The sequence below is a fragment of the Pseudorasbora parva genome, chromosome 6 (genome assembly GCF_024679245.1).
Source record: "Pseudorasbora parva isolate DD20220531a chromosome 6, ASM2467924v1, whole genome shotgun sequence".
Classification (NCBI taxonomy): Eukaryota; Metazoa; Chordata; class Actinopteri; order Cypriniformes; family Gobionidae; genus Pseudorasbora; species Pseudorasbora parva.
Window position 1 is genome coordinate 20,408,301 of NC_090177.1, and position 24,734 is coordinate 20,433,034.

General features: G+C 37.0%; 1 protein-coding gene across 2 annotated transcripts in view; it reads left to right on the forward strand.

Moving 5' to 3' along the window:
- Positions 1-24,734, forward strand: part of adcy6b (adenylate cyclase 6b) — a 43,074-nt gene that overhangs the window by 1,020 nt on the left and 17,320 nt on the right. For both annotated transcript variants that reach the window (XM_067446089.1, XM_067446090.1), the window contains 2 exons: positions 995-1,191; positions 4,227-5,115. In XM_067446089.1, coding sequence (XP_067302190.1) covers positions 4,228-5,115 — 888 coding nt within the window. In that variant the 5' untranslated portion in view covers positions 995-1,191; position 4,227. The remainder of the gene's footprint in view (positions 1-994; positions 1,192-4,226; positions 5,116-24,734) is intronic.

Here is a 24,734-nt window from a genome sequence, read left to right on the forward strand (position 1 = left end):
TTTCAAGCTCACGCATTAAAGGGGAGATGAACAGTAACTTAAAAAAAAAAATTTCATGTAGAATGAACATTCTCTCCCCCCCCTAACCAGATTGTAGGGTTACAATTTACACAAACAAGAAAGTGTTTATTTTGGAAATGGTCACCATTTCTTTGAAGTTTTTAACAATTCTTTATCACATTTTTACACTAGGTATTTTTAAATAATCCTGCAGTGATACAAAAAATGCAGTATTATTATTATTATTTTTTGGATAATGCTAAAACTTGATGTCATTGTGGTTATAATCTGTATTTCAAAGCTGAATTGTAGTTGGTTAAGTCTTATTTCATTTCCAGACGGTTGTTAAAAAAAATCGTTTGAAGTCACTAATGCCCCTGACATGAGGTAAAGTGGTGACTCATCTGAGCAAATTTGGGGAAGCACGGACAATTTCATCTGAATTACAGAGCTTTGACTTATGATGGCACATGAGCAGTACGTCCTTTGTTTTCTGAGACAGCTAGCTAGAAACCGGCGGCCTGTGTGTGTATATTTAGGGAAAATCTCCCTGTTTTACAGCACACTCTTTTTGTGGTTAGCTTTAAAAGTCTCTGAAATTGGACAGTCGGATTAACCCAAGTCTTCTCAAGCGTTTGTATTTGTGATGTTCTTTTTTCCTTATGCACTCTAGATTCACTGTGTGATTGATTGAACACTTTTTAAGCATCTAACAATAGAGTATTTATTCTTATTTTCAGCTCTTTTTATTTGCTTTCACTTGAATGAACATTTCTGAGAAATAGCTGGTTTATTACAGCTTGAAATCAATACTCTTTACTAACCTATTGAGGCATAAACATGAATAAACACACATTAATGTCAACAACAAATTCAGCAACAGCTATTAACGAAACTTATTAGGGGTAATCAGACACTGATAATCAAATTTTTTTTCTTTTCATTTTCATCCTCCGCTCATGCTGCATCTGCTCTATTTGTGTTAAATCAACAGACTCGGGTGGCAGAGAGATGCAGAGGTCTTGGCGCTATACAAGGATTTTCTGTTGACCCTGTGCTTAAGTGGGTGTCCCGGAACTTGACAAACCCTGTGCTCAGAAAAATGCTGGTAATATTATCTCTCTACACTAGAGTAAATGCAGTGCCTTGCTAAAGGGAGCAGTGCCGCCACACAAAGGGGACGCCACACAGGTAAGTCGACCTTGCTAAACTACTTGGCAATGTTCACTGTGTAAATAAGCTTCCAGTTAAAAGTTTATACACAGTTGACTGAATGTGCTTCTCATGACTCTGAAAACCTTTCCAATTAAAGGCTTATGCTTAAATGCTTGGAATACATTTTGTAGACAAATATAAATTGTGGTTATGTTGGAATTTAGTAGGAAAAGCATGGAAATTCCTTTGCGTTGTTAAAAATTTATCCAACGTGGAATTATCCAACAATTATAGGACTACTTTATTTAGACTTTATTAAAGGGGACATACTAATTATGTTAACTAAGTTAATTATGAAAACTTTAATTATGAAAAATTATGAAATTATGCATAGTTCATATTGTGGTTTTATATTACGTTTTATAGAGGGTATGCAATTATGTCACTTTCCCGCTAGAACACTTCCCCTCAGAGTTTGAGAAGAGCTGCTACATGACTGGATTTAATAGGGGAAAACACAAGTAAAACCAACGCTTATCAGTTTACTAATGCTGGGCAATGGATTAATCACAATCCCATCTAAAATAAAAGTGTGTGTTTACAAAACATATGTGTGTGTACTGTGTGTAAATCCTGCAACCTTTTTTGCATTTTCATTAATAAAAGAAAAGAAATGTATGTACATTTATAACACTAATAGTTTGTATTATATTACTTTTGCATCAAATTACAAAAAACAACTTACCGCTGCTCTGAGGGTGTTTCCAATATGGGAGTGATGGTAAAAATTAACATCTTTCTCTCTTTTCACTGCCGTTATCAATCTCACTCGTTTTCAACCCTCTTTTGAAAATTGTGAAATTACTATTGTTGAGTTTTTCTCTTGCTATTTGAGCAAATGGGGACAAAATATATTTAATGTATGTACCCATTCACTGCTATAAAATTTTACGCTTTCGCTTCTAAGAAACCCGGAAATGTGAGAAGGGTCTATTATGTAGTATATCTAAATACACACTCCTACATGTATATATTTAAGAAATATTTGCATGTATATGCTGTATAAATATTTATATAATTTATCTCGTATATAAATTATGAAGAAAAAAAGATTTCTTAAATGTAAACATGGGTGTGTGTATTTATATATACATAATAATTATACACAGTACACACATATATTATGTAAACACAAACTTTTTTTTTGTATAGGATTAATTGTGATTATTCCATTGCCCAGCATTAGTTTAAACTAAAGGTTTGACTCAATATAGTGTTCCTTCCAACTTACCAAAGATCCAGTGATCCATAGATTTTGACATCAGCCAGGAATTGTGTTTTCCTGACATTTATATAAGCCTGATTTAGATACATTCATGAATATTTATCACTGTCAGTCATCACAATTTTGAAAGTAAATCCCGCATGTATATGTGGATGGGCCTATAACTGAAGCATGTATGTGGCCACTTGTCAAGAATGGAAAACAAAAGTTTTATCCAAATTCTGAATATATTGTTGTAGGCCCATTCATTTTTTTTTACCGCCTAGACACTGCCAAAGAGCGATCCCTTTATAATCACTAAAAGCTGTTCAATCAATGAACACGATTTCAGAAAGTTCATTTATATTAATCAGTGAAGCTGACTATACAATGGGTGCTTCTCAATATCCCTCCTCGTTTCCTCGCTCCTCCATCCTATGACCCGGAAACGGATGGAGCTCCGCCATCTTGTAGGAGATCTCAATTCTCTAATTGCACGGCGAGGAGGCGAGGACGGAGGAGTCAGAAGTGAGGAGGCTTCCTGAGGAGTCGTGAGCAAGGATACACAGGTGTATCCTTTAGCTGAAGTGTTTTATCGACTAAACGTCACGCAAGCATTAATTCTCCTCCCCCCTTCACATCGTGCCTCAGTTTATTCATAATTATTATTATGATACATGTACAAGACACAAATGTTTGTCAAATAACAACACCTGACAGTTGCAGAATTATATCACAGCACAAGAAAATGAAAGAAACAAATACTATACAACGAATAAAAAGCAGTTAATAACTGGAATCCGTTGTTAATAATAACTGGTAATATTCATTAAAATATGGACAAATATGGTATTTTGTGGAGGTTGAAGCTTAGGCTACAATATAAATAGTTATTTCTAATGTTCAAGAATCCCGACTAAATCCAGCGGTGTCATCATTAATTGAGGCCACTTTGAAGTGACGTTAAAGGGAGCGAGGATATATCAATTCACTTGATTCAATTCCTCCGTCCTCTCGTCTTTTCTTCGTGTCCGTCCCTCACATCCTGAAGAGGTAGAGCTAAGGCGCAAGGAAAGGACGCTAGGAAAGGAAACGAGGATGCACAAAAAATAATTGGGAAGCACCCAATGAATCTCTTCTACACTTTGTTAGAGAGGATTTGCACTCGTGCCGAACTCGACACTAAACAAAAACTTGAGTGGATTCTAACTTCAACACCAGTGATTGGCCATTGCGTTCAAGAAATCAACAAACATGTCTGTGATTGGCTACATTACTCACTGAAGCGAAAACACGATAGAAATTGAATGTGTGTAAATACAGATACGCACTGTCTGGATCTTTAGCCAACTCTTTTTCACTAATAATATGCTATTATTACAGGGGGGAAAAAACAGATCTTAGACCAGCAGTTATAGGCAGCTTTTCCCTTTAAAAGCAATCAGAAGCAAAAGTAGCAGTGGTTTGTGTGAGAAAATGGCACGCTATTATCAAGTCTGTCTTCCTATGTATGGAGGGGGAGCACAGGGATGTCCGAGGGGTCCATACACATTTCTGGGTTTCTGATTTTTGCATCTTTCCCGCTAAAAACCAATGCTTCCTCTAGTCTTTTTGCCACACAGTGGGCATAACCACAGTCACTCTGGCCGATGGGGATGTCACGTGCATACCCTCTATTGTATACTGTACTGTACTTTTTTTTTTACATGCATATAGCCTTTGATGCTGATATGATCAATAAATAAATAATTCAAATAAAAAATATTTATTTATTAAAGCAAATATTCTGCTTTTTTTATGTTTTCAGAATGTCTTGGGTCAATGGCTTTAAAGCTGCAAGAGTGGACAACCATAAGACGGCATGGGGTGAGCGCAATGGCAGAAAATCGAGGCGTAAAAGGGGCTCATCATTGTGTAACCCACGCTACATGAGCTGCCTGCGGGACTCCGAGTCCATAGAGCCACCGTCACAACACTACTCCCGTGCAGCAGGAGGTGCCACCAGCAGCAACTTCAGCACACGCTGCGTTTGGCAGGAAGACCATTATGGCAGGAAGGGAGATGTTGGTCTTAGAGCCGTGGACCTGGCGTTCGAAGATGCTGAGAAGAGGCAGAAAAAAGATAGCGAGGACCCAGACGATGACGGGGAGGGGAGAAAGGGTCCCGACAGGTGTTTATTAACTTGCTTTTTGCGCCTGACTGACGTTTTTCAGTCCAAGAAGTTCAAGTCAGCCAAGCTTGAGCGACTGTATCAACGGTACTTCTTCAGGCTCAACCAGAGCTCTCTTACCATGCTGATGGGGGTCCTGGTTGTGGTGTGCGGGGTTATGCTGGTGTTCCACTGCGTCCAAGGTCCACCAGATGTGGCGTTTGCCTCGGTGCTCTCTGTAGCCATGGGCCTTTTCTTAGCCTTGATGGTGGTGTGCAACAGAAACGGCTTCCATCAGGACTACATGTGGATCGTGAGCTACTTGGTCATGGGGGTGTTAGTGGTGGTGCAGGTGTTTGGTTTGTTGATGGTGGATCCACCCAGTGTGTCTGAAGGGATATGGTGGACAGTGTTCTTCATCTACATCATCTACACGCTGCTGCCGGTGCGAATGAGGGCGGCTGTGATCACTGGAGCTCTGCTTTCCACCATTCATCTTATTATGGCATGGAGACTCAACCTTAAGAATGACTTCCTTTCAAAACAGGTATTAGTCCACTTCTCAAACATTTCAAATTGATTTAAAGGAATATTTCACACAAATATTACAATTATTATTATTTACTCATCCCTTATGTTGTTCCCAACCTGTATGCTGTTATTGTCTTCTGTAGAACACAAAAGTAGCCTTCTTTGAAAAACTGTTACCCAACTTTTATCATACAAAAGTTCATATTCACCATGTCTGTAAAAAATTTATAAATGCATGATAAAAGTCTTCTGAAGCTAACCAATAACAACTAATTGAATAACAGAAAATATTATTTATTTGATTATCATTAATTTATTTTAATTTATTTAAAATTATTCTTTAATCCCTGATAACCTTACCCTTCCTGTTGAGTATGCCAAAGAAAATAAAAATAATAAGTTGTGACATGGGTCCGCAAAGCCAAACATTGATTTAATTTGTTTATTCATATATATATATTCATATATTCATTTTTTTACAATGTGAAGGATTTAACATATCTGGCATAGACAATTTGTTTGTAAACAACACAAATGCCTGCTTCTTTTCTTAGTTACTGCTAAAAAAAAATCTTATTTTGTATGCAAATGGGTGATGGTGAGAATTTTATTATCATTTAGTTACGGTTTTTTAATGTTTTTTGTTGTTGTTGTCCTTTTTGAGCTTGACAGCTATGGTCACTGTGAACTGTTGAAAAGCGCAGCATAAAAAATCATCAAAACATTTTCAGAAATGTTCCACATAAAACAATTACAGTTTGAAGTGTCTTGAGGGTTAGTTAATAATGACAGAATATTCATTTTGGGTGAATTATTCCTTTTACACATGCAGGAAAAATCCCGTCATAAGAGATGAATTAGCACCATAACTTTTTAAAGAAAACAAAGTCACATTATTTACACCACATGTTGCAACTGGAGTAATGCCAGTGACTGATCAATTGAAAGCACAATTTTTCACATCTTTAAGGAGTCACAGAGCTCAGTGGATAATTGCTTATTGTTTGAAAGCTGTGATTGTTTCAGTACTTTTAAAGGAATGCCTGGCACGACAGTTTTAGTCTGCAGTGTAGATGGCTCGTTAGAAATTCTCTTCCCTTTTCAAACTTTTCTTTGTCCTTAACTGCTCTTAATATGATGCATTTAACATGCAAGCTTTCTATGCTGTGGCTAAAATGCGATATGTTCGATGTAATCTAGTGCTGACTCTTTTAATGCTGGTTCAGTGAGCTTGGGCTTTTGTGTGTTTGCTCCTTATACCGCTGGGCTGTGGGCTCTCCACTTGGCACTCAGCATGATAGAAATGGATCGGGATAATGGCTGCTGATTGACTCAGGCTGTGCCCCAGAGCATGTACTTGTAGATTCTCGTCATAGACATTTGGGATAGGTTCCAGCCCTGTGGGCAATCAATGCAGGACAAAAGTCCACTGGTTGTGTGGCTGCTTAGTGCCTTATATAAATGCTCTCTTACAGGGAGCAAGCAAGGTATGCCCTCCATGTTTGCTCCGTGATCTTTTGTCTTAAAGTGCATTGGTGAGAAAAGTCTTGTGTTGAGGATGGAAGGAGTTCTGTGTTCCCATACACTACCGTTCAAAAGTTTGGGTTCAGTAAGAATTTTTTTTAATACTTCTATTCAGCAAGGATGCATTAAATTGATCAAAATTGATAGAAATCTATAATCACTGAAGACATTTATAAAGTTACGAAAGATTTCTATTTCAGATAAATGCTGCTCTTTTTTTGAAAAACAGAATTGAGAAAAGCCCTCTCTGAGAAGTTATGTCTCTAATTTCATTCTTTTTAAAGGACTAGCTCTAAAATACAATCTAAACAATTTGATCTAAATGTTCAACTAGTTAGTTCCTGGATGAATAGTATGGAAAGGGGACAGGCTTTTCTTTATCCTGTGGCCAAATGGGCTAATCTGAGAAATGCAGCTATACCTCAGAAAGCTCTTCTGTTCATCCCCTTTATCTTTCCCCCTTCTTACTGATCCCACCATCCCACTCACACCCCTGCACTCCTTCTCGCTGTGCTGTTTGCATTTCCCTCCGAGATGACCAGCGGTGCAGCGCAGATAGAGCAGGTCAGTGGGCGATCACCAGCGGGACAATAGCTGTCTTTGTGAAGATACACACTGATGGGGTGGTGTGGGGCGGAATGTGGTGACAGGAATGGCTGGCGATCGACAGTATGAAATAGCGCCGGACTGACGTGCATGGCTGAAAAAGGACAGTCACTCCAGGCCTTTATTTCGCTTGCGCTCTCTCTCTCTCTCTCTCTCTCTCTCTCTCTCTCTCTCTCTCTCTCTCTCTCTCTCTCTCTCTCTCTCTCTCTCTCTCTCTCTCTCTCTCTCTCTCTCTCTCTCTCTCTCTCTCTCTCTCTCTCTCTCTCTCTCTCTCTCTCTCTCTCTCTCTCTCTCTCTCTCACTCTCTCTCTCTCTCACTCTCTCTCTCACTTACTTGTAGTCACAAATTCCCTTTTTTACAACAGCGCTCATGAGATGGCCCTCAGTTGTGGAAGCCGCAGAGGCTTTATGTGCATGGCACGCCGCTGTGTGGGTAAAACGCTCCACAATGCTGCTCTCTTAAAGTTCTGGACTCGTAGCAGGGAGGGAATGTATTCATACAGAGTCATTTTGGTGCGATCGGTGTAATTGACGTGGAATACTTTTGGAAAGTAGCCGTGTCCTGCGGTGTGATGTTCTGTGATGTTCCATCCAAAACTATTTAAAATGGTTATATTAGATTTAATATGGTTATATCTTATATTAAATGTTTTATAATTATTAATTTTAATTGTTTTATTTAATTACGTTATGACCACACATTAAATGAGAGATTAAACATGTTGTACTTTAAAAACATTTAATTTAGTAATGGACGTTTGTTATATTTTGTGTTATTTAGTTCATGTTTTATGGCATTGTGTGTATGACCCTGCTGTACACTGTGTATGTATACGAGTACTGAACAGGCCTACTCTTTCTCTCTAGCAACTGTTTTTTTGTGATCATCACTGTTCTTTTGTGATCATCACTGTTCTTTTGTGATCATCACTGTTCTTTTGTGACATCACATAGTCCACAGAAGCTATTGGCTTATGTTAATCATTAGCTAAATAGCTATTGTTTTAGCAAGCTCGCATTCAGTTTTGTCTCTGGTATATAATGTCCATTTTTCACAATCCAATCAATTTCCAATAGATAAAAATACATGTAAACGTAACTATATCAATAACTATAGTAGCGTCCAAACCTGCAGACGATAATGTTCTGTGTTTCATAGGCACACTGCGGTTTTGTCATCTGGCCCTTTAAATGCTTGAGCTCTTTGAAGCAGGATGGATTCTGATTAGCTGTTAATGTTTTTGTGTTTATCAGCTGGAAAATATTTTGATAGTGATTCCAACTACATCATTTATTGACAACTGGCCACTTGCAGCTGTTTATGGATAATGTGAGGCAAAGCCTGTTGTTCAAATGGGGAAAAAATGCATGGTCACCTGACTGCTTATTGACAATGTTGTTTTTGTCTGTCATATGGAGAGGCTGCAGACTCACTGGCACTATTAGAGTCCAGACTATAAGAGCACCTGTTCTGTAGTTTTTGTTCCAGCATTGTCCCGTGGGGTTAAACTAGGCTTCATGAAGAGACCAGCAAATTAAAGACATAAATGTAACACCTTTTTCAGAGACGCCAAACTGAACATGTTATTTTTAGCCTGAGACCTGGTTACACATTTGTGTATAGTAGCTAAATGAACTGGTGCATAGCCGAACACACTGTATATATAGACTTTAGGAAAGACTTCATAGTGATGAAAATAAACACTGGAATTGTTCTGAAAGTTTCATGGAAGCAGAAATAAACTTAACTCAGCGTATCTGTTATAATGTGAACAGCAAAGAGTGACATTTTAGCCAGATGCCTGTAGAATGTACGTTTGCTAGCTCAGGGAGAAAAACCTGTTTTTACAATACGATAAGTTGTTTTGAGATGCTTTAGAGATGCGCTGATGTTTAATCCACTGCAGCCGAGAAACAGATAACTCTTGAGTACATGAATGCAATGCATTTGAACTATTCTTCAAAGTCTTATGAACAATGCATTTGTTTATATGAAGAATGCAGGCATGTAGATATTCTCATGAGCTCAGTGGTGATGTCATGTTATAGGCATGTAGTTTCAGAACAGTGAAAAAATGAGCCACCAATCAGATGACAGTATTTGAGGAGGAGACTTTGATGATTTTAGTTGTTTGTACTTTGTTTAATATAATAATTGTTTATTCTTCAGTGTTTGTTCATAACCTGCAAAAAATGCTTTTGAATTATTTTTGAAAGTATTTTCAAATGAAGCTTTATTATAAGCTCGTCAAACCTTTTTTTTTTCTTTGCCACATCGGCCTATAAATTAATAAACATTACTGGCCTTTACACTTTGCATCATTTTTATCAGAAATGTATTTTTGCCTCAATGACGATATAATTATTCTGCTGTATTTCATAATTTTTAGCAGCAAATAATAGTCACTTGCAGCAAAAAAAATCTGTCATTTACCCTAATGTCATTCCAAACCCGTATAACTTTCTTTCTGCTGTGAAACACAAAAGAAGATATTTTGATGTCTCAGGTTTTTTTTTCTTCTATCCACTGAAAGTCAATGAGGTCCAGTGTTATTTGAAACCCATTGACTTTCATTGAATGGACGGTTCAGAATATCTTCCCCAGAAGAAAGCAAGTCTTACAGGTTTAGAAATAATGATAGAACTTAAATTTTTTGGGGGGGTGAACTATCACTTTAATAAAAAAAGTAGGATCTGAATCTGTACCAAGATCATTCAATTCTATATTGAATTGCAGTTCTCATCTCCAATATTTTCAAGTAAAACTTCATTTTAGAAATGGCAAACAACATTGCTATAAAGTGTGACGTTAACGAACACATGTCTCAATTGTAGTGCCAACAGCTGTTCTGCCTGCTGAGCAATCAATCAAAACTTCTGGCTGACCCCGTGTCAACCTCAGGATTAGCGCTTGTTCTGCCCTGAGCGGTGGACCACTACCTGACTAATCAGCACAGGAGGAGTCATAAATTCAGATTTAATTAGAAGTACAATGCTGTACTTGATATCAGTGTTGTGGTAATAATAGCATGTCTAATAATAACATTTCAAACAAATCACACCAAGGCCTGTAATAGCAGACTCTTTATGGCTTCCTGATGACCGGGACTTTCTCACTCAATGCAAATACTGGGTTTTAGCACTGTGACTGCTAAATGTCATGTATTAGGATACCAATAATGGTGATAAACATTAATTCCCCCCGAACCCCCCCCAACCACCCACCCAAGAGGATTAACAAAAAAACTAGGCAGAGAATAATATGGTCATTCATAACATTTCACCAAAGTTTTCCCACAAAAACATTTAAAAACTGTTATGCTCTACAGAAATGGTCGTTAAGTTTTCTGCTCACTTTAAAGGGTTAGTTCACACAAAAAATACATTTATGTAATTAATGACTCACCCTAATGTCGTTCCACACCAGTAAGACCTCCGTTCATCTCTAGAACACAGCTTAAGATATTTTATATTTAGTCCGAGAGCGTATCCAAGTGTATGCACACTATACTGTCCATGTCCAGAAAGGGAATAAAAACATCATCAAAGTAGTCCATATGTGACATCAGTTGGTTAATTAGAATCTCTTGGAGCATCGAAAATACATTTTGGTCCAAAAATAACAAAAACGACAACTTTCTTCAGCATTGTCTTCTCTTCCCCGTTTGTGTTCAATCAATCTTCAAGAAATCTTCAAGAGATTCTAACTAACCAACTGATGTCTCATATGGACTACTTTGATGATGTTTTTATTCCCTTTCTGGACATGGACAGTAAAGTGTGCATTCACTTGGATATGCTCTCAGACTAAATATGAAATATCTAAACTGTGTTCCGAAGATGAACGGAGGTCTTACGGGTGTGGAACAACATTAGTGTGAGTCATTAATGACATCAATTTCATTTTTAGGTGAACTTTAAGTCAACGTCAACAAAGTCATTGTTTTAATGGACATTTCTTGTAAAAGAGCAGCCGAGTTGTCAGAATCTTTTTTGTGTTCCACAAAAGAAAGTAAATCATACAGGCTTCTAACGACATGAGTAAATTCTTTTTAGTAATGGAGGTTATTTTATAATGGAGATATTTTATCCCCTCCCAAAAAACAAGAAAACAAGTAGACTCCTTTGACATATCTAAATCTAATCATCAGATTATTCAGGTATTGATGTTCTTTTAAAGCAGTGTCTTATTCTTGTCTTTTATTCTGAGAAGGAGACTATTGATTTCCACTGTTCTCTGTCTCTAACACCTTTGTACCTATGGGTCTCTCTCTTTCAGTGTGTTTCATTGCACGGACCAATAGATGTTTTGTGGGATTTCAGGCCATCTTTTTTTGGATTCAGGCCATTGCGGCGACCTATGTGCTTTTGCTGTGCATAGGAGAATTGAGGACTCTGAAAGGTTTAAGTAGATTTCAGAGCAGTATGGCATTTCATTTGGCTCATTTGCTTGTAGAAAATTGCTTGATTTGCCTCAGCATTTGCCTTCAATTCTGTGACTTGGACTGCTGAGAGCTCAGTGTCTGCTGTATAATCCTTAGATTAAAACGCCTTCATTTTCATGCCATTTTTATTTTGAATTACTTGTGTGTTTGTGTGAAGGAACGCTGTGTTTGCTGTTCAGCACAAATTTGTCAAGCACTACCCATTGCCATTTTGCCCTTTCCAAGTTCATCATAATGATAAAAAATTCCTGACATGGTTCTTTGAAGTCTTTCAAGAGCATAGCGGTTCACTGTGAGAACTTTCTCTTAAACCAGTTTCTCTTTGTATTTATGTAAACAATACATAATGTCCATGCCAGGCAGGAGGAGGAGGTGTTTGTCACGTGCCTGTCACGTGTGTCACTGTGCTTGTCTGACCTTGTGTGCTTGTGACAGACAGGCTCTGTATAGTGCTGGAGCACATTAGTACAGGGCTCAGAATAGAAATGAGGAACACATTTATTTTATAGACTTCAGTAACATTGGAGTAACATTGATGGGCCGCTTTTATCTCTTATCTCTATTTATGTTTTTGTCATGAACTAAGGAAATCTGTTAAACCAAAATGAAATAAATTAATTCAAAGGATTTACTTATTCTTATGTCCTTACAAACTCATGCTCTTATTTTTTTCTGTGAGAGAAAAGTAGATTTAAAGGAGTCAAACTGCATTGTTTTGTTTTCTGGGGTGTGCATTTGTTAGTGCACTGTTAGTTTCAATTTTCCATAACAAATGCTCATAATTTAGAAATAAGTCATTTTCCTACGCTGATTTTAGCCTTGTGATTTGAGCGCTCTGTTTTAAGGTCTGCTAGGAGACTTCAGTGTAAACGCCCACTGCTGTGATTGACTAGCATCTTTGTAAATGGCTATAAGAATTACATGTTTAACTCTCTCAAACTTTTAGCCCCTTTTTTTCTATTACAGCTCTCAAGGTTAACTAATCATGAAGTGTGTTGATTATAGCATTATATTCAGATATATGGCATTGTATTTAGATTGTGGCATTAAAGGTTGCAGAGAATTGTAGCCGATCACAGGAATCTTGAGAGCATGAATGCAGTGATCTTGTCATTGCAACTCAGATTTCTGCAAACTAAACTAATGCTTTCATCATAGCTAACAGTGCAAACACAATGTAAAAAGGAGAATCATTGATTATTGGAGTTTTGGTGTGAGTCCAGAACTTAGTCACTGATAAAAGCAGAACTGAAAACTTTCTAGCTATCTATATAAAACATTTTTATTCATTATTCTCTTCCCCCCCAGCACTTTGAGATTCTTCGGAATGAAAAGTCAGTTATAAATAAAATCTAATCTGAGAGAGAGATTGCAACTAATTTACCAAAGAATCCACAGTGAAATCTACCGAATACAAATACTCCCATTGTTGAGAAAAAAACCTTAGTTTGGAAGGTAATGTTTTTTGTATTCTAGCCTGTATTATGCTTCTCTCCTCGTCATCTCACTAACACACCAGTGGGCGGGGCCAAAGTTGAGAGGCCGTCTTTCACCCATCTATTATAGATGATAGGCACATTCCACAACGTTTCGTTCTCTGGGCTTTTTTGACTAACAATTAAGGTTTCAGTTCTGTTTCACACCGCAAGCATGATCTTTGTAACTTCATGGTAGTTACGCTGCTTACACAGCCGCAGCACCAAAGCTATATACGTGCTGGTCATATAATTAGAATATCATCATTTATTGATTTATTTTACTAATTCCATTCAAAAAGTGAAACTTATATTATATATTATATGTATTCATTACACACATACTGATATATTTCACATTTTTATTTATTTTAATTTTGATGATTATAACTGACAACTAAGGAAAATCCCAAATGAATATAATATAAAAGTTTCACTTTTTGAATGGAGTTAGTGAAATAAATCAACTTTTTGATGATATACTAATTATATGACCTGCACATGTATAAGTGAGCATTTCTTTTAAAAGACAACTATATTTGTTTTTAGAAGTTGGTAATTTCTGAGCTTCATAGTCTTGAAAGTTTGTTAACGTGGGGTGTGTACAATATTCACATGTAAATGGTAAACAACAAACAAGAAAATGGATCTGATCATGATGTTTCAGTCCTACTTCGATATGTTTACAAGACAGCAAACTGACAAGATGGCAAAATGCAGATAAAAACACGCAATCCCTGTTTTGATTTGGGTAGTGCTAGAACATATCTATCTATCTGTGTAAGGTTATTACATAATATATCTTTAGTTTGTATTTATTTTTATATGGTTTTTATTTTTTAAATATATTTTTAGTTTTTTATAATACACCATACTTTCACCCAAATTAATTAATTAAAAACTTTAAGTGGATAAATCTTCTATAAATATTTGTATTCTGTATTTTCTTTTCCGACATAGTTATTGTTAAAAAAATAACACTAGCTTATTCTGCGCATTTTTAGCACTTTTTGTGTGAAATCACATTTATTTTGTCCATTAAAATTGTGCTTTCTCTTTGATTAAGCGTCAGCAGCGCAGCGAAAATAGACTTGCCGCCGAAACCCCTGCTTCACTGCTGTGTACGTTGGCATAAGTGAACATTACGCCCGTTTTACACATACACACACATCTGCAGTGCGTGTTGTGTGTGCGTTACAGGATCCGCACGCCCTGTTGTGCTTTCACATATGCTGCGTTTGCAGTCCGCAACTGATCCGCTGTTGCATACCACAAACAGTATTTATTAATTATTTTTTATTTAAAATCTAAAAGTTGTTACTGAACATGGCTCATCAGAAATGCAATTCTCTTTGTTTACTCTTTTGATAGAAATCAGGTTAACGAAGGCTACTAACCTACATTTAAACAACATTTTTTCATATTTATATACTTTAGATTTAGCTCACACAAGAGGCAAAACATTTAAACATAGGTTATAGCCTAAAATCATAAACATTTTAAATTAGAAACTTACAATAGGCTATTCAAAAACAGCCGACTCTCGTCTTTTCTTTCCTTTTTAAGCCCTTTTAAAGAAATCCTGCAGGTCAAAAAAACCTTTGCTTTTCACCTCTAAGAAAGTACGAGTGCTATCCATTATGGCACTTTTTATTTTAACCTAAATGCTAGGTAATGTGTCATTTTGTTGCTTTAATTGAGAAAAGAAGCCATGTGTTGACTTTGAAACAAGAGTATATTTTAAATTATATGCATCTGTGGTGAAATTACTAGATTTTCGAGTTGAATGTATATTTTAATGCGAACAACCCCCCCGTTAACATGGGTACTGAAAAAAACGCACCGCACACGCACTGCAGACGGAGTATGTGTGAAATGGGCGTCACTTCATATGCAATGCGGAAAAAAAATATGCGCCGCTCACGCTTGTGGTGTAAAATGACCGTTGTAGTAATGATGTCAAAAACTCAAGGAAAATTTGATTTCTCAGTTCATGACCTCTTGAAAAAAACATTATGATTCATATAATCCTATAACTGAATTTGGGATTAAAGGGTTAGTTCACCCAAAAATGAAATTGATGTCATTAATGACTCACCCTAATGTCGTTCCACACCCGTTAGACCTTCGTTAATCATCGGAACACAGTTTAAGATATTTTATATTTTAGTCCCAGAGCATATGCAGTCTATGCACACTTTACTGTCCATGTCCAGAAAGGGAATAAAAACATCATCAAAGTAGTCCATATGAGACATCAGTTGGTTAGTTAGAATCTCTTGAAGCATTGAAAATACATTTTGGTCCAAAAATAAAAAAAAAACTACAATTTTATTCAGCATTGTCTTCTCTTCCGCGTTTGTATTTGGATCGCCAATGTCACGTGATCTCAGCATGACGTGTTTGGATCACGTGTCAAACTGCTGAAATCACGTGACATTGGCGATCCGAATCATTGATCGATTCACTGATTCATGGCCGTTTGAATCTTTATTTGAGGTTTGAAAACAAACGCGGAAGAGAAGACAATGATCCTCAACATCAATTTCATTTTTGGGTGAACTAACCCTTTAACTGATCTTTTATTAATTCTGGCTGATATACACTACTATTCAATTAAAATGTGATGTATTTCTGTGATGGCAAAGCTGAATTTTCAGCAGAAAAAAATTATTAAAAAATAAAAAAATAATTTCTTATCAGAACAGCTTACTATTTTTGTGGAAACTGATACATTATTTTTTAAATAATAAGTACAAAGTTCAAAAGAACAACATTTTTTGTAACATTATAAATTCCTTTACTATCACTTTTGATAAATGTAATGCATACTTGCTAAATAAAAGTATTAATTTCTTTCAGATTTGTTTAACATGTATAACTGACCACAAACGTTGGGACAATAGTGTAAATCAATAATGACCAATTTGTAATGACCAATATTAAACTTTCATATAGGACTATTTTATCTAAAATAAAACACAAAAAATATTTTGTTTGCTACAAATACGTTTAGGTGTCACATAATTACATTTTATAAGATGCACTGATAATATTCCGTTGCTTTTTGTGCTGTTTGACAGTCCCAGGTCACTATGAGCTGTTGTTATATTGCACAAGCTAATAAAACATTGACAGAAATGTCTTCTTTGTGTTCCACTGAGCAAATTAACATGAAGGCGAGTAAAAAAATTATCTCATTAAACATTAGAACAAATGGGTAAAAACTCCAGATTTCAGTCTGATGCTCTGAAGCTTTTTAGGTCAGTGCTAATATGTTGGTTTGTTTGGATCCTCAATTTGTTTCCCCATGGCTTTCTGTTTTTGATCATTTGTATACAGCTGTCATATGTCCTGAGCCCAAAGGCATCAAGTCCATTGTACTATTGCTGAATTTGTCTAATTCGCAGCTGTTTGTTTTGATGAGATAATTATTGCGCTATAAAAGGCGAATACTTCTTTTGCAATGCTGAGGGCTTTTTTCATAGTCTGGAATCAGATGACTGACTCTGTGGCCTGTTTGTAAATTTGCTTCTTTCTTCAAACTGACATGGCCATTTATCAGGGGCCCGGGGCCTCAAACTGTTATGAATGATAAAGAAATAAACCATCCCATAGTAGAACATGGAGGAAATGACTTTGATTCTACATGACCCGCATAGTGGGTTTCATATTCCTGACTACATTTGTTTTAAATAGGGAAAAACTTGACCTTAACCTCATTTCGCTTGCACATCAAATGCTTTTTTCCCTCATATTTATGAGTGGACTTTAAATCCTCATAAACTACGATTTATTTGTCATAAGTCGTAGCTTAAAATGCTCAGTGGTAAAGTTGCGTTTCATATGCTTGCTTTTGAATGGAGTAAGTGATGTAGGGATGAGACCTCAGTAGTTATGACAAGTTTATTTGAGGTCAAAGATGTTTTTCATGAGTTTGTCCTTCCAAGAATTTTCTTGGTAAGGCAGTTCACAGACCACCCTTAAAACTTAAAAGGTTTTTCATTCATGCTGCAAACACTTCAGCTTAAGCCGACATTCCCTTTTAATAAACATCATGATGAAATTGTCGATATAGTCCTCCATGGGCCTTTAACTAAAACCTAGGATAAGGTCCTGCGTGTATACGTGCATATATAATGTTACGTTTCTGGGCCAAGTTCCAGTGCAAGTAGGGCTTCGGCTTTCTTATGTAACAGCCCAGTGAAACCAGAGCTTTCGCTCAACAGCGACTTCCCAGAAACTGACTGTTTTGCCTACTTATCTATTCATTTAGATGTTCTGCCTCTCTTTTTTCATCCTCACTCGTTCTCCACAAACTCCTCCTGCTCTAATTCCTCTAATTCTTTGTTGCTTTGTGCTATGGCTCCTGAGATCAGGATTGACAGATAAAGAGTTAATCCTTATGGTATAGCAGCTGTGTCCAAGCAGCTCTTTTTCCATACAATGAAAGTCAATGGTGATCAAAGCAGTCAGACAATAATTTCAATGAATAATGGCTTACATTTTAATCTGGTATTCACGTAATTTAATAACACTGTTAAATGTATCTTTAGCAAATCTCATAATGAATATCACATTTTCATGCTGTTATAATGTTGTTATGCCTGAATTCTCTTGTAGCATTTAAAATGTGTTTTCGCTAAAAAACAGGCTGTTTTTTTTTTTGGAGTCAGAGTACCGTCGTCACACTGTATTTCTTGTGCCATAGAGTCAGTATCAGACTGTATCGGAATAAAGCATATGGAGAGGAAGATGATATACATAAACCTAAAGCAGGCCCGTTTTATGCAACCACTATGAAACTTCTATTAAATATTTTAGTGTTACACCTATTTCACATTGGACATGTAAGCAAAGTGGAAGTGAGGCATTTCAAGTGCTGACATGGCCAAGTAGCAGGTCAAATGCTGGCAATCAGTGTTTCTATCTCTGAGAGAGCTAGGGGCTGTTATTGTGTTGAATGGTCCTTGTAGCTTTAGGGGTTTCAGGACGCTGTAGCTCACAGCAACAAACATTGTTCTTCCCTGAGGATGGTTTGTGGTATTGTGCCAGGACTGAGAGGCTGTGGGTGGGGTTCCTGGAAAAAATAAGTCAGGAAAACATTGAAATCTCCCAATGATTGTTTTCCAAATTATCCTAATAAGGAAGATGGCTGATGAAGAGGGCCATTGGCGTCAAGCTGTTTTGTCTCCCTTTGTCTCTGGGAGATATGCCACATGATTTTAAAACATAAATACAAGTATGCTTTCTTTATCTATTGCATGGCCTTGATCCAGATCTACTGGCCCATTGTCTTTGGTGCCATTTTTCTCAAAGTTCACTGAATGGCTTCACTGCTCAGCTGAAACCAATTTTTGTTTGGCCCAAACCATGACTTAGTTCAGTGCCAAAAGGGCCCAAGTTCCTTTCCTTTCCTTTCCTTTCCTTTCCTTTCCTTTCCTTTCCTTTCCTTTCCTTTCCTTTCCTTTCCTTTCCTTTCCTTTCCTTTCCTTTCCTTTCCTTTCCGTCCCTTTCCTTTCCTTTCCTTTCCGTCCCTTTCCGTCCCTTTCCGTCCCTTTCCGTCCCTTTCCGTCCCTTTCCTTTCCGTCCCTTTCCTTTCCGTCCCTTTCCTTTCCGTCCCTTTCCGTCCCTTTCCTTTCAGTCCCTTTCCTTTCCTTCCCTTTCCGTCCCTTTCCGTCCCTTTCCTTTCCGTCCCTTTCCTTTCCTTCCCTTTCCTTTCCTTTCCTTTCCGTCCCTTTCCTTTCCTTTCCTTTCCGTCCCGTCCCGTCCCGTCCCTTTCCTTTCCTTTCCTTTCCTTTCCGTCCCGTCCCTTTTTTATTTGTGCCCATCTTCCTTCTTACCTTCAAACGCAAATGTTCAGTTATTGAAAACAAGCAAAAAGCATTTTTTCCTCAGTCTTTCTTCATTACTTTGTTCCAAGAAAGTGACAAAGTGAACAGAGAGTAAATCCACCCTAACATGTTTGACGAAGTTAATCGTCTGGAAGTGACACCACTCCCTATATAACTTGATGTTTTCAACTCATGGTTGCCAAGACAGCAACAACATCTGGATGGGTTTCTGCTCTAGTCTTGAGTCATGTGACCCCCACAGCACATTTAAATCTTAAACACCATCAACACCACATTCATATTCATGAAACATGTAATGACTTCAAAGTCTGTGATGTATTTCTGCATCTTTCCGAGGAGATGGCGAAAGCTTTTCTTGTTTTTCTTTTTGTTTCTCAGTCTTTTCTGTATCTCCTTCATGTTAGCTGCCTTTTTGGTACTGCTATATTCTATTACAAGCAGAAGAAGCTTCAGTGTACCACCTTATAAGCCAATGTTTAGACTCTTTGGAAGGAAGAGTCCTTGTTAAAGAGGAAGGCACTAAGTATTTCTCTGCATAAAATCCCTTACTTTTCCCACACCAGTCTTGCTCCATAAAATGTGTGTCTGAAACATTATGTTTTGAATGCAGAAATTGTGTGTACTGTAAACAAATTATTACTCCCAAGCAGAAAAGTCCTCACATGAGAGTAAGAAATGGTTTTACGTGTTCATACAATGGATACAAAAGATTAAGACAGGCATAGTCTGTTTTGGCTCGATGTCCCTACTTTCTAGTTTTCCACTAAAGGTTCAGTCTGTGTCAGTTCAGGTCAGCTTTAATATGGCGATTAAATAAACCAGCAGTGTCTTTATTCTCTGACATTTCTAAACACATCTCCCTTAACACTGAGAGGATGACTGCTCGCTGTGTGACTCATTGTCTTACACACACACATACACACTCAGTGAGTGATCTGACAGTTTCATTTAATCAGTTTTGCTGTGAGGTAAAGGCATGTGACATTTCTTCTGTCAGATCTGTCAGCTCAAATGTCAACCGCTTTTTTAAATTTCATTGATATGATCTACTCCCAGTCAATGTGATATAGATGAAATAATACAGATGAACTGGGGAGGGCTGCTGTATATTGGAGATCACAGGAATAAAGCAGGTGGGCTTTGTTGTCATGTATCAGTGCAAAAACATTAACAGACTAATGCTAACTTCTGATAGTGCTTCTGATCAAATGGAACCATGACATTCATGGTCACCTGGCACATTTTATGGCTTGGCATTTTGTGTTTTTTTTTTATTAGAGCACTATAATATAACACATCAAAAACGAGTAACTGATAACCCAACTATTTAAAATTACTTATGAGCATGAAACATATGCTTATACATATAAATATACTTATTTTTTTATCCAGCAAGAATTTATAAAATTGGTCATAAGTGACAGTAAAGACATTGAACTTTCTGGGGGGTGAAATGCTGTTTTATGCATACTGAGCTTTTTACACTGTTAAAGACTTGGATTCCCATCCTAAACATAGACAAAGTTTCAAAAACTAATGTTGGACGTTTGATGGAATATTTCTGTGTTAAAAATACTCCTTCCGGTTTCTCACAAGTTTCGGCGAGTTTTTTTCGAGTATGGGTCTACTTGACGTTAAATAGATCGGAAGGTCCTTGTATGGGCTGTACGGGCTCTTCTCCCGGAAGGGTGCGCGTGCGCGTAACTAGAGGGAGAGAGAGGAAATGCACGCCGTAAACAGTCTCTCAGGTGCAGATCCAGTCGTCCGTGAACACTTATGACGCGCCGCGCTCCACTTTATTCCTATGGGTGACGTCGACCGACTTCAACGCTTCAGCAGAGCATTCCGGGAAGGCAGCGCTGCATTTGAACCGATTTGAACGCAGAAATGACAGGAAGCTTCAAGGCATCGCTTCAGTCGCGTCGCAAAGTGGATTTCCACGGTCACTGCTGTCACAGGACTTCACCAAATCATACCAAAGAAGTGTGTTTTTGACAGAGCGGTCCCAGCGGTAAAGGTTCGGTCCTGCTTTGGAAGCAGCCGGTGAGTAAATCAACTTCAAATGTCTCTGCTATTGGCAACCGTCGCATGAGTAAACATCAGTAAACGACACGATCGTGTGCTTCGTCATTCAAATGCGCTAACGGTTACTCCATTGTTGTTCTCTGTATAACACTAGTCTGACTCTGACGTGCAAAACCGTTTTGCTTGCTACCTCTAAGGTCTAGTCACATACAATAGTCCATAAACAGAATAATGTCCTCAAAAACTGCGCGTAAAGACACACAAAGGCCACTAAATACAGTACATACCACAGAGACGGACGTCCTGATGTTGCCGTTTTTCCTGTTCAATTTATTTCAGCCTCAGATTTGATTCTGGATCATTATCTGTATTAGCTGAGATAGATGGGTTTCTCCACGCTTGAGGACGTCACCGCTTTGTGCACATTCGTCATTCCTTAGCTCCGCCCACACGATACGCCTCCAAGCGCTCGGTTTTTTCCGGAAAGACTCGGTACAGCCCATATTTCTTTTATAAATATGATAAAACTAAAGACTTTTCGGAGATATGAAGGATGCAATACTACTCTATAGGTACTCAAGATTGACATGAGATTGACTGAAACTGAGTGTTTCACCCCCCCTTTAATCAAAGAATTCCGGAAAAAAATATCACTGTTTTCACAAAAACAACGTTGATAATAAGAAATGTTTTTTTAACACTAAATCAGCATATTATAATGATTTCTGAAAGATCATGTGATACTGGTACTGGAGTAATGATGCTGAAAATACAGCTTCGTCATCAGAAATAAATAACTGTTTTTACTGTATTTTTATCAAATGAAGCATTGTTGAGCATAATAGACTTCTTTCAAAAACAATCAAAAAGCGTATACCTATCTCAAACCTTTGAACAGTCGTGCACATGACATGTATATTTGTCTTTTATTTGCAAATGCTACATCACTGACAGCATTTTAGAAATAATTTTAGCCTATGCTTTTCTATTTTTAATCTTTTTCTTTTAAATTAATGAACAGTATGCATTTAATAATAATAAAAAAACATGATTAAATAATAATTACTCACTGAGAGCTTACACAGAATCTCATTTGAAAATTAAACTCCTACCGTTAGGGTAATGTGCACATACTTTACAACCTTTGTTTAAAAAAAAATCTAATTTTTATAATTTCGCTTTAAACAAAATGAAACAGTGGCATTGTTGTCCTGTTATAAAAAAGCCCTTCTATGGTAAAATGCAGTCTGCCAGCACACTGAAACCCAAGCCCAAGTTTCTTGTAGCATTTAACATGGATCCACATCAAGTGAGATAAGAATCAAAGGAATAGTTCACCCAAAAAATGAAAATTACCCCATGATTTAATGACCCCATGACTTGCCATCAAGCCATCCAAGGTCTTCTGAAGTGAAGCGATGGGTTTGTGTAAGGAAAATATCCATATTTAACACATTATAAAGTAAAATATCTAGCTTCCGCAAGACTGCCTTCCTCATTCAACTTCCAAAAAAAGCGTAACTGGCACAGTTTATGATGCCGGATATATCTTAAGCGTTTTGAACTGCGAGAGGCATTACACTTTTCTCCATAAGTTGAATATCACTCCAGAAGGCCTTTATTAACCTCCTGGAGCCATATATGGATTACTTTAATAATGGATGGATGCACTATTTTTGGATTCCATTCACTGCTATTATAATGCTTGGAATAGCCAGGATATTTTTTATATATAACTCTGATTGTATTTGTTTGAAAGAAGAATGTCATATGCCTAGTATAGCTTGCCTAGTAATGCCTAGGATAGCTTGAGGGTGAGTAAATCACAGGGAATTTTCATTTTTGGGTGAACTATCCCTTTAAATATGCTGTTTGAATCAAACTATTTTGAAATATAACTTGGAAGCTTAAAGTACACGACATCACATCCATAGCAGCACCCCATTGTATTCAGTTATAACAGTGCAATTTAGGTGAGGGATTCAGTGGCAGGTGAAAGCACAATAATAAATCAGATTTTAATATTCAAGTAGTATTTTTTGCGAGTCAATCAGTTGGAGAAGGATTACTTGCCTAGTTGATTATTTTCTGCATATCTTGTTGCATGCTTTTCCTGGCCACAGATGGAGGCCACGTCCTCATATTTTCCGTGTCTAATCAGCTTGGTGGCTTGGACCATTAGCATAAGTAAGGGTCTCTTGAATAGAACAGCCTTTTTTAGTTTTGGAAAACTTGTGCAGATGGACCACACAACCCACCTTATATCTAAAATTACGCAAACCGATAACGTCATCTGTGCATATGGATGCCTGATGGGTCTGGCTTTTTTTCCTGAACTCTACAATCTGAAGATGTTTGTACATTCACTCTAGGGGCACTTGAAAGAGGGAGTGGAGCTATTTTTCTGAAGCTCTGCTGTGCCATTTCTTGTCAAGTGGATAAATAAAGACCGTTCCTCCTCGGCAGAGAAGAAAATGCTTGTTGCAGAGAAATAGGCCTTAACAAATTCTCTCAGGCAAACTGTTTCTGACTGATGGAAAATTGACGATGTGTTTGCATGGGATGTCGATAGTAGAACTGTACTCTCACGCGTGAAAATCACTTGTGTTCAGTCATATTCAATATTTTAACTTATGTTATGACCATGTAAACCTGATAACACATGCATGCAAGGAGACTAGGAAGAGGCAGAACATAACTATCTGTGGAGCATTGTCTACATGGAGATTTCAATATCACAATATCACTTTCAACAGATGTTAATGGTCAAGCTCAAGAAGGGTGTAGTGGACCTAGAAAATGAATTCCACATCATCAGGATGATTTCAGGAAATTTACAGTTGAAATAAATTACTTATTTCTTTTAAAAAATATGGCGAATCTCACAAATTTAACTAGATTGTATGCCGGTAAAAAAAAAAAATTCACACCCCAATATTATATTATAATATATATATATATACATATATATATATATATATATATATATATATATATATATATATATAAAATAGGCTTCTTTTTTCTTTTTTTTGTGTGCAAAATATAGTTTCTTTTGATTTGTGGTCACATGTAACCTGGATATGTTTTTGTGAGATTAACTGATTAAAATGTTATCCATATAACTGTTACACAATTCTCTGAAACCATTTGCAGACCACAAAACAACTTAAGTTCTCTTAAACGCACAGGTTTGGCCGCATACCATCTAAACTCAAGATACTTGTACTGATGTAGAGATAAAAAACCTGAAACACAAAGCTGATTGCTGGATGCTTTTCATATTACTGCAGAAAGTAGGCTTAACTCCTTACACGATTACGTTCAATTGGCGTTCATCTGTTCTTGGACATGATGACCGCATTTATGTGTGCTCTGTAACAGTGTTGTCTTGTTTGTTTAAATTGATTGTAAAATATATATGAACGGCTAATGATACTGATATGTTGAATAATAATTACAAACTAATTAGCAGCTTCAGTAAAGCCTGTGATTGGCTCATGATAATTCTCCCCCCACCCTGATAAACAGACACACAGGGAAATGATTGCAGTCAAAAGACAAGGGATGAAATGTTTGAATGTTTTAATTTCTGGATAAAAATTGTTAACTATTAATCACATCTTAAGAGAGATGGATATCCAAGCATTTATTTTCAGTGTTGGGAAGCAACTTGATTCACAGTTTCCACACTCCATTGGAATT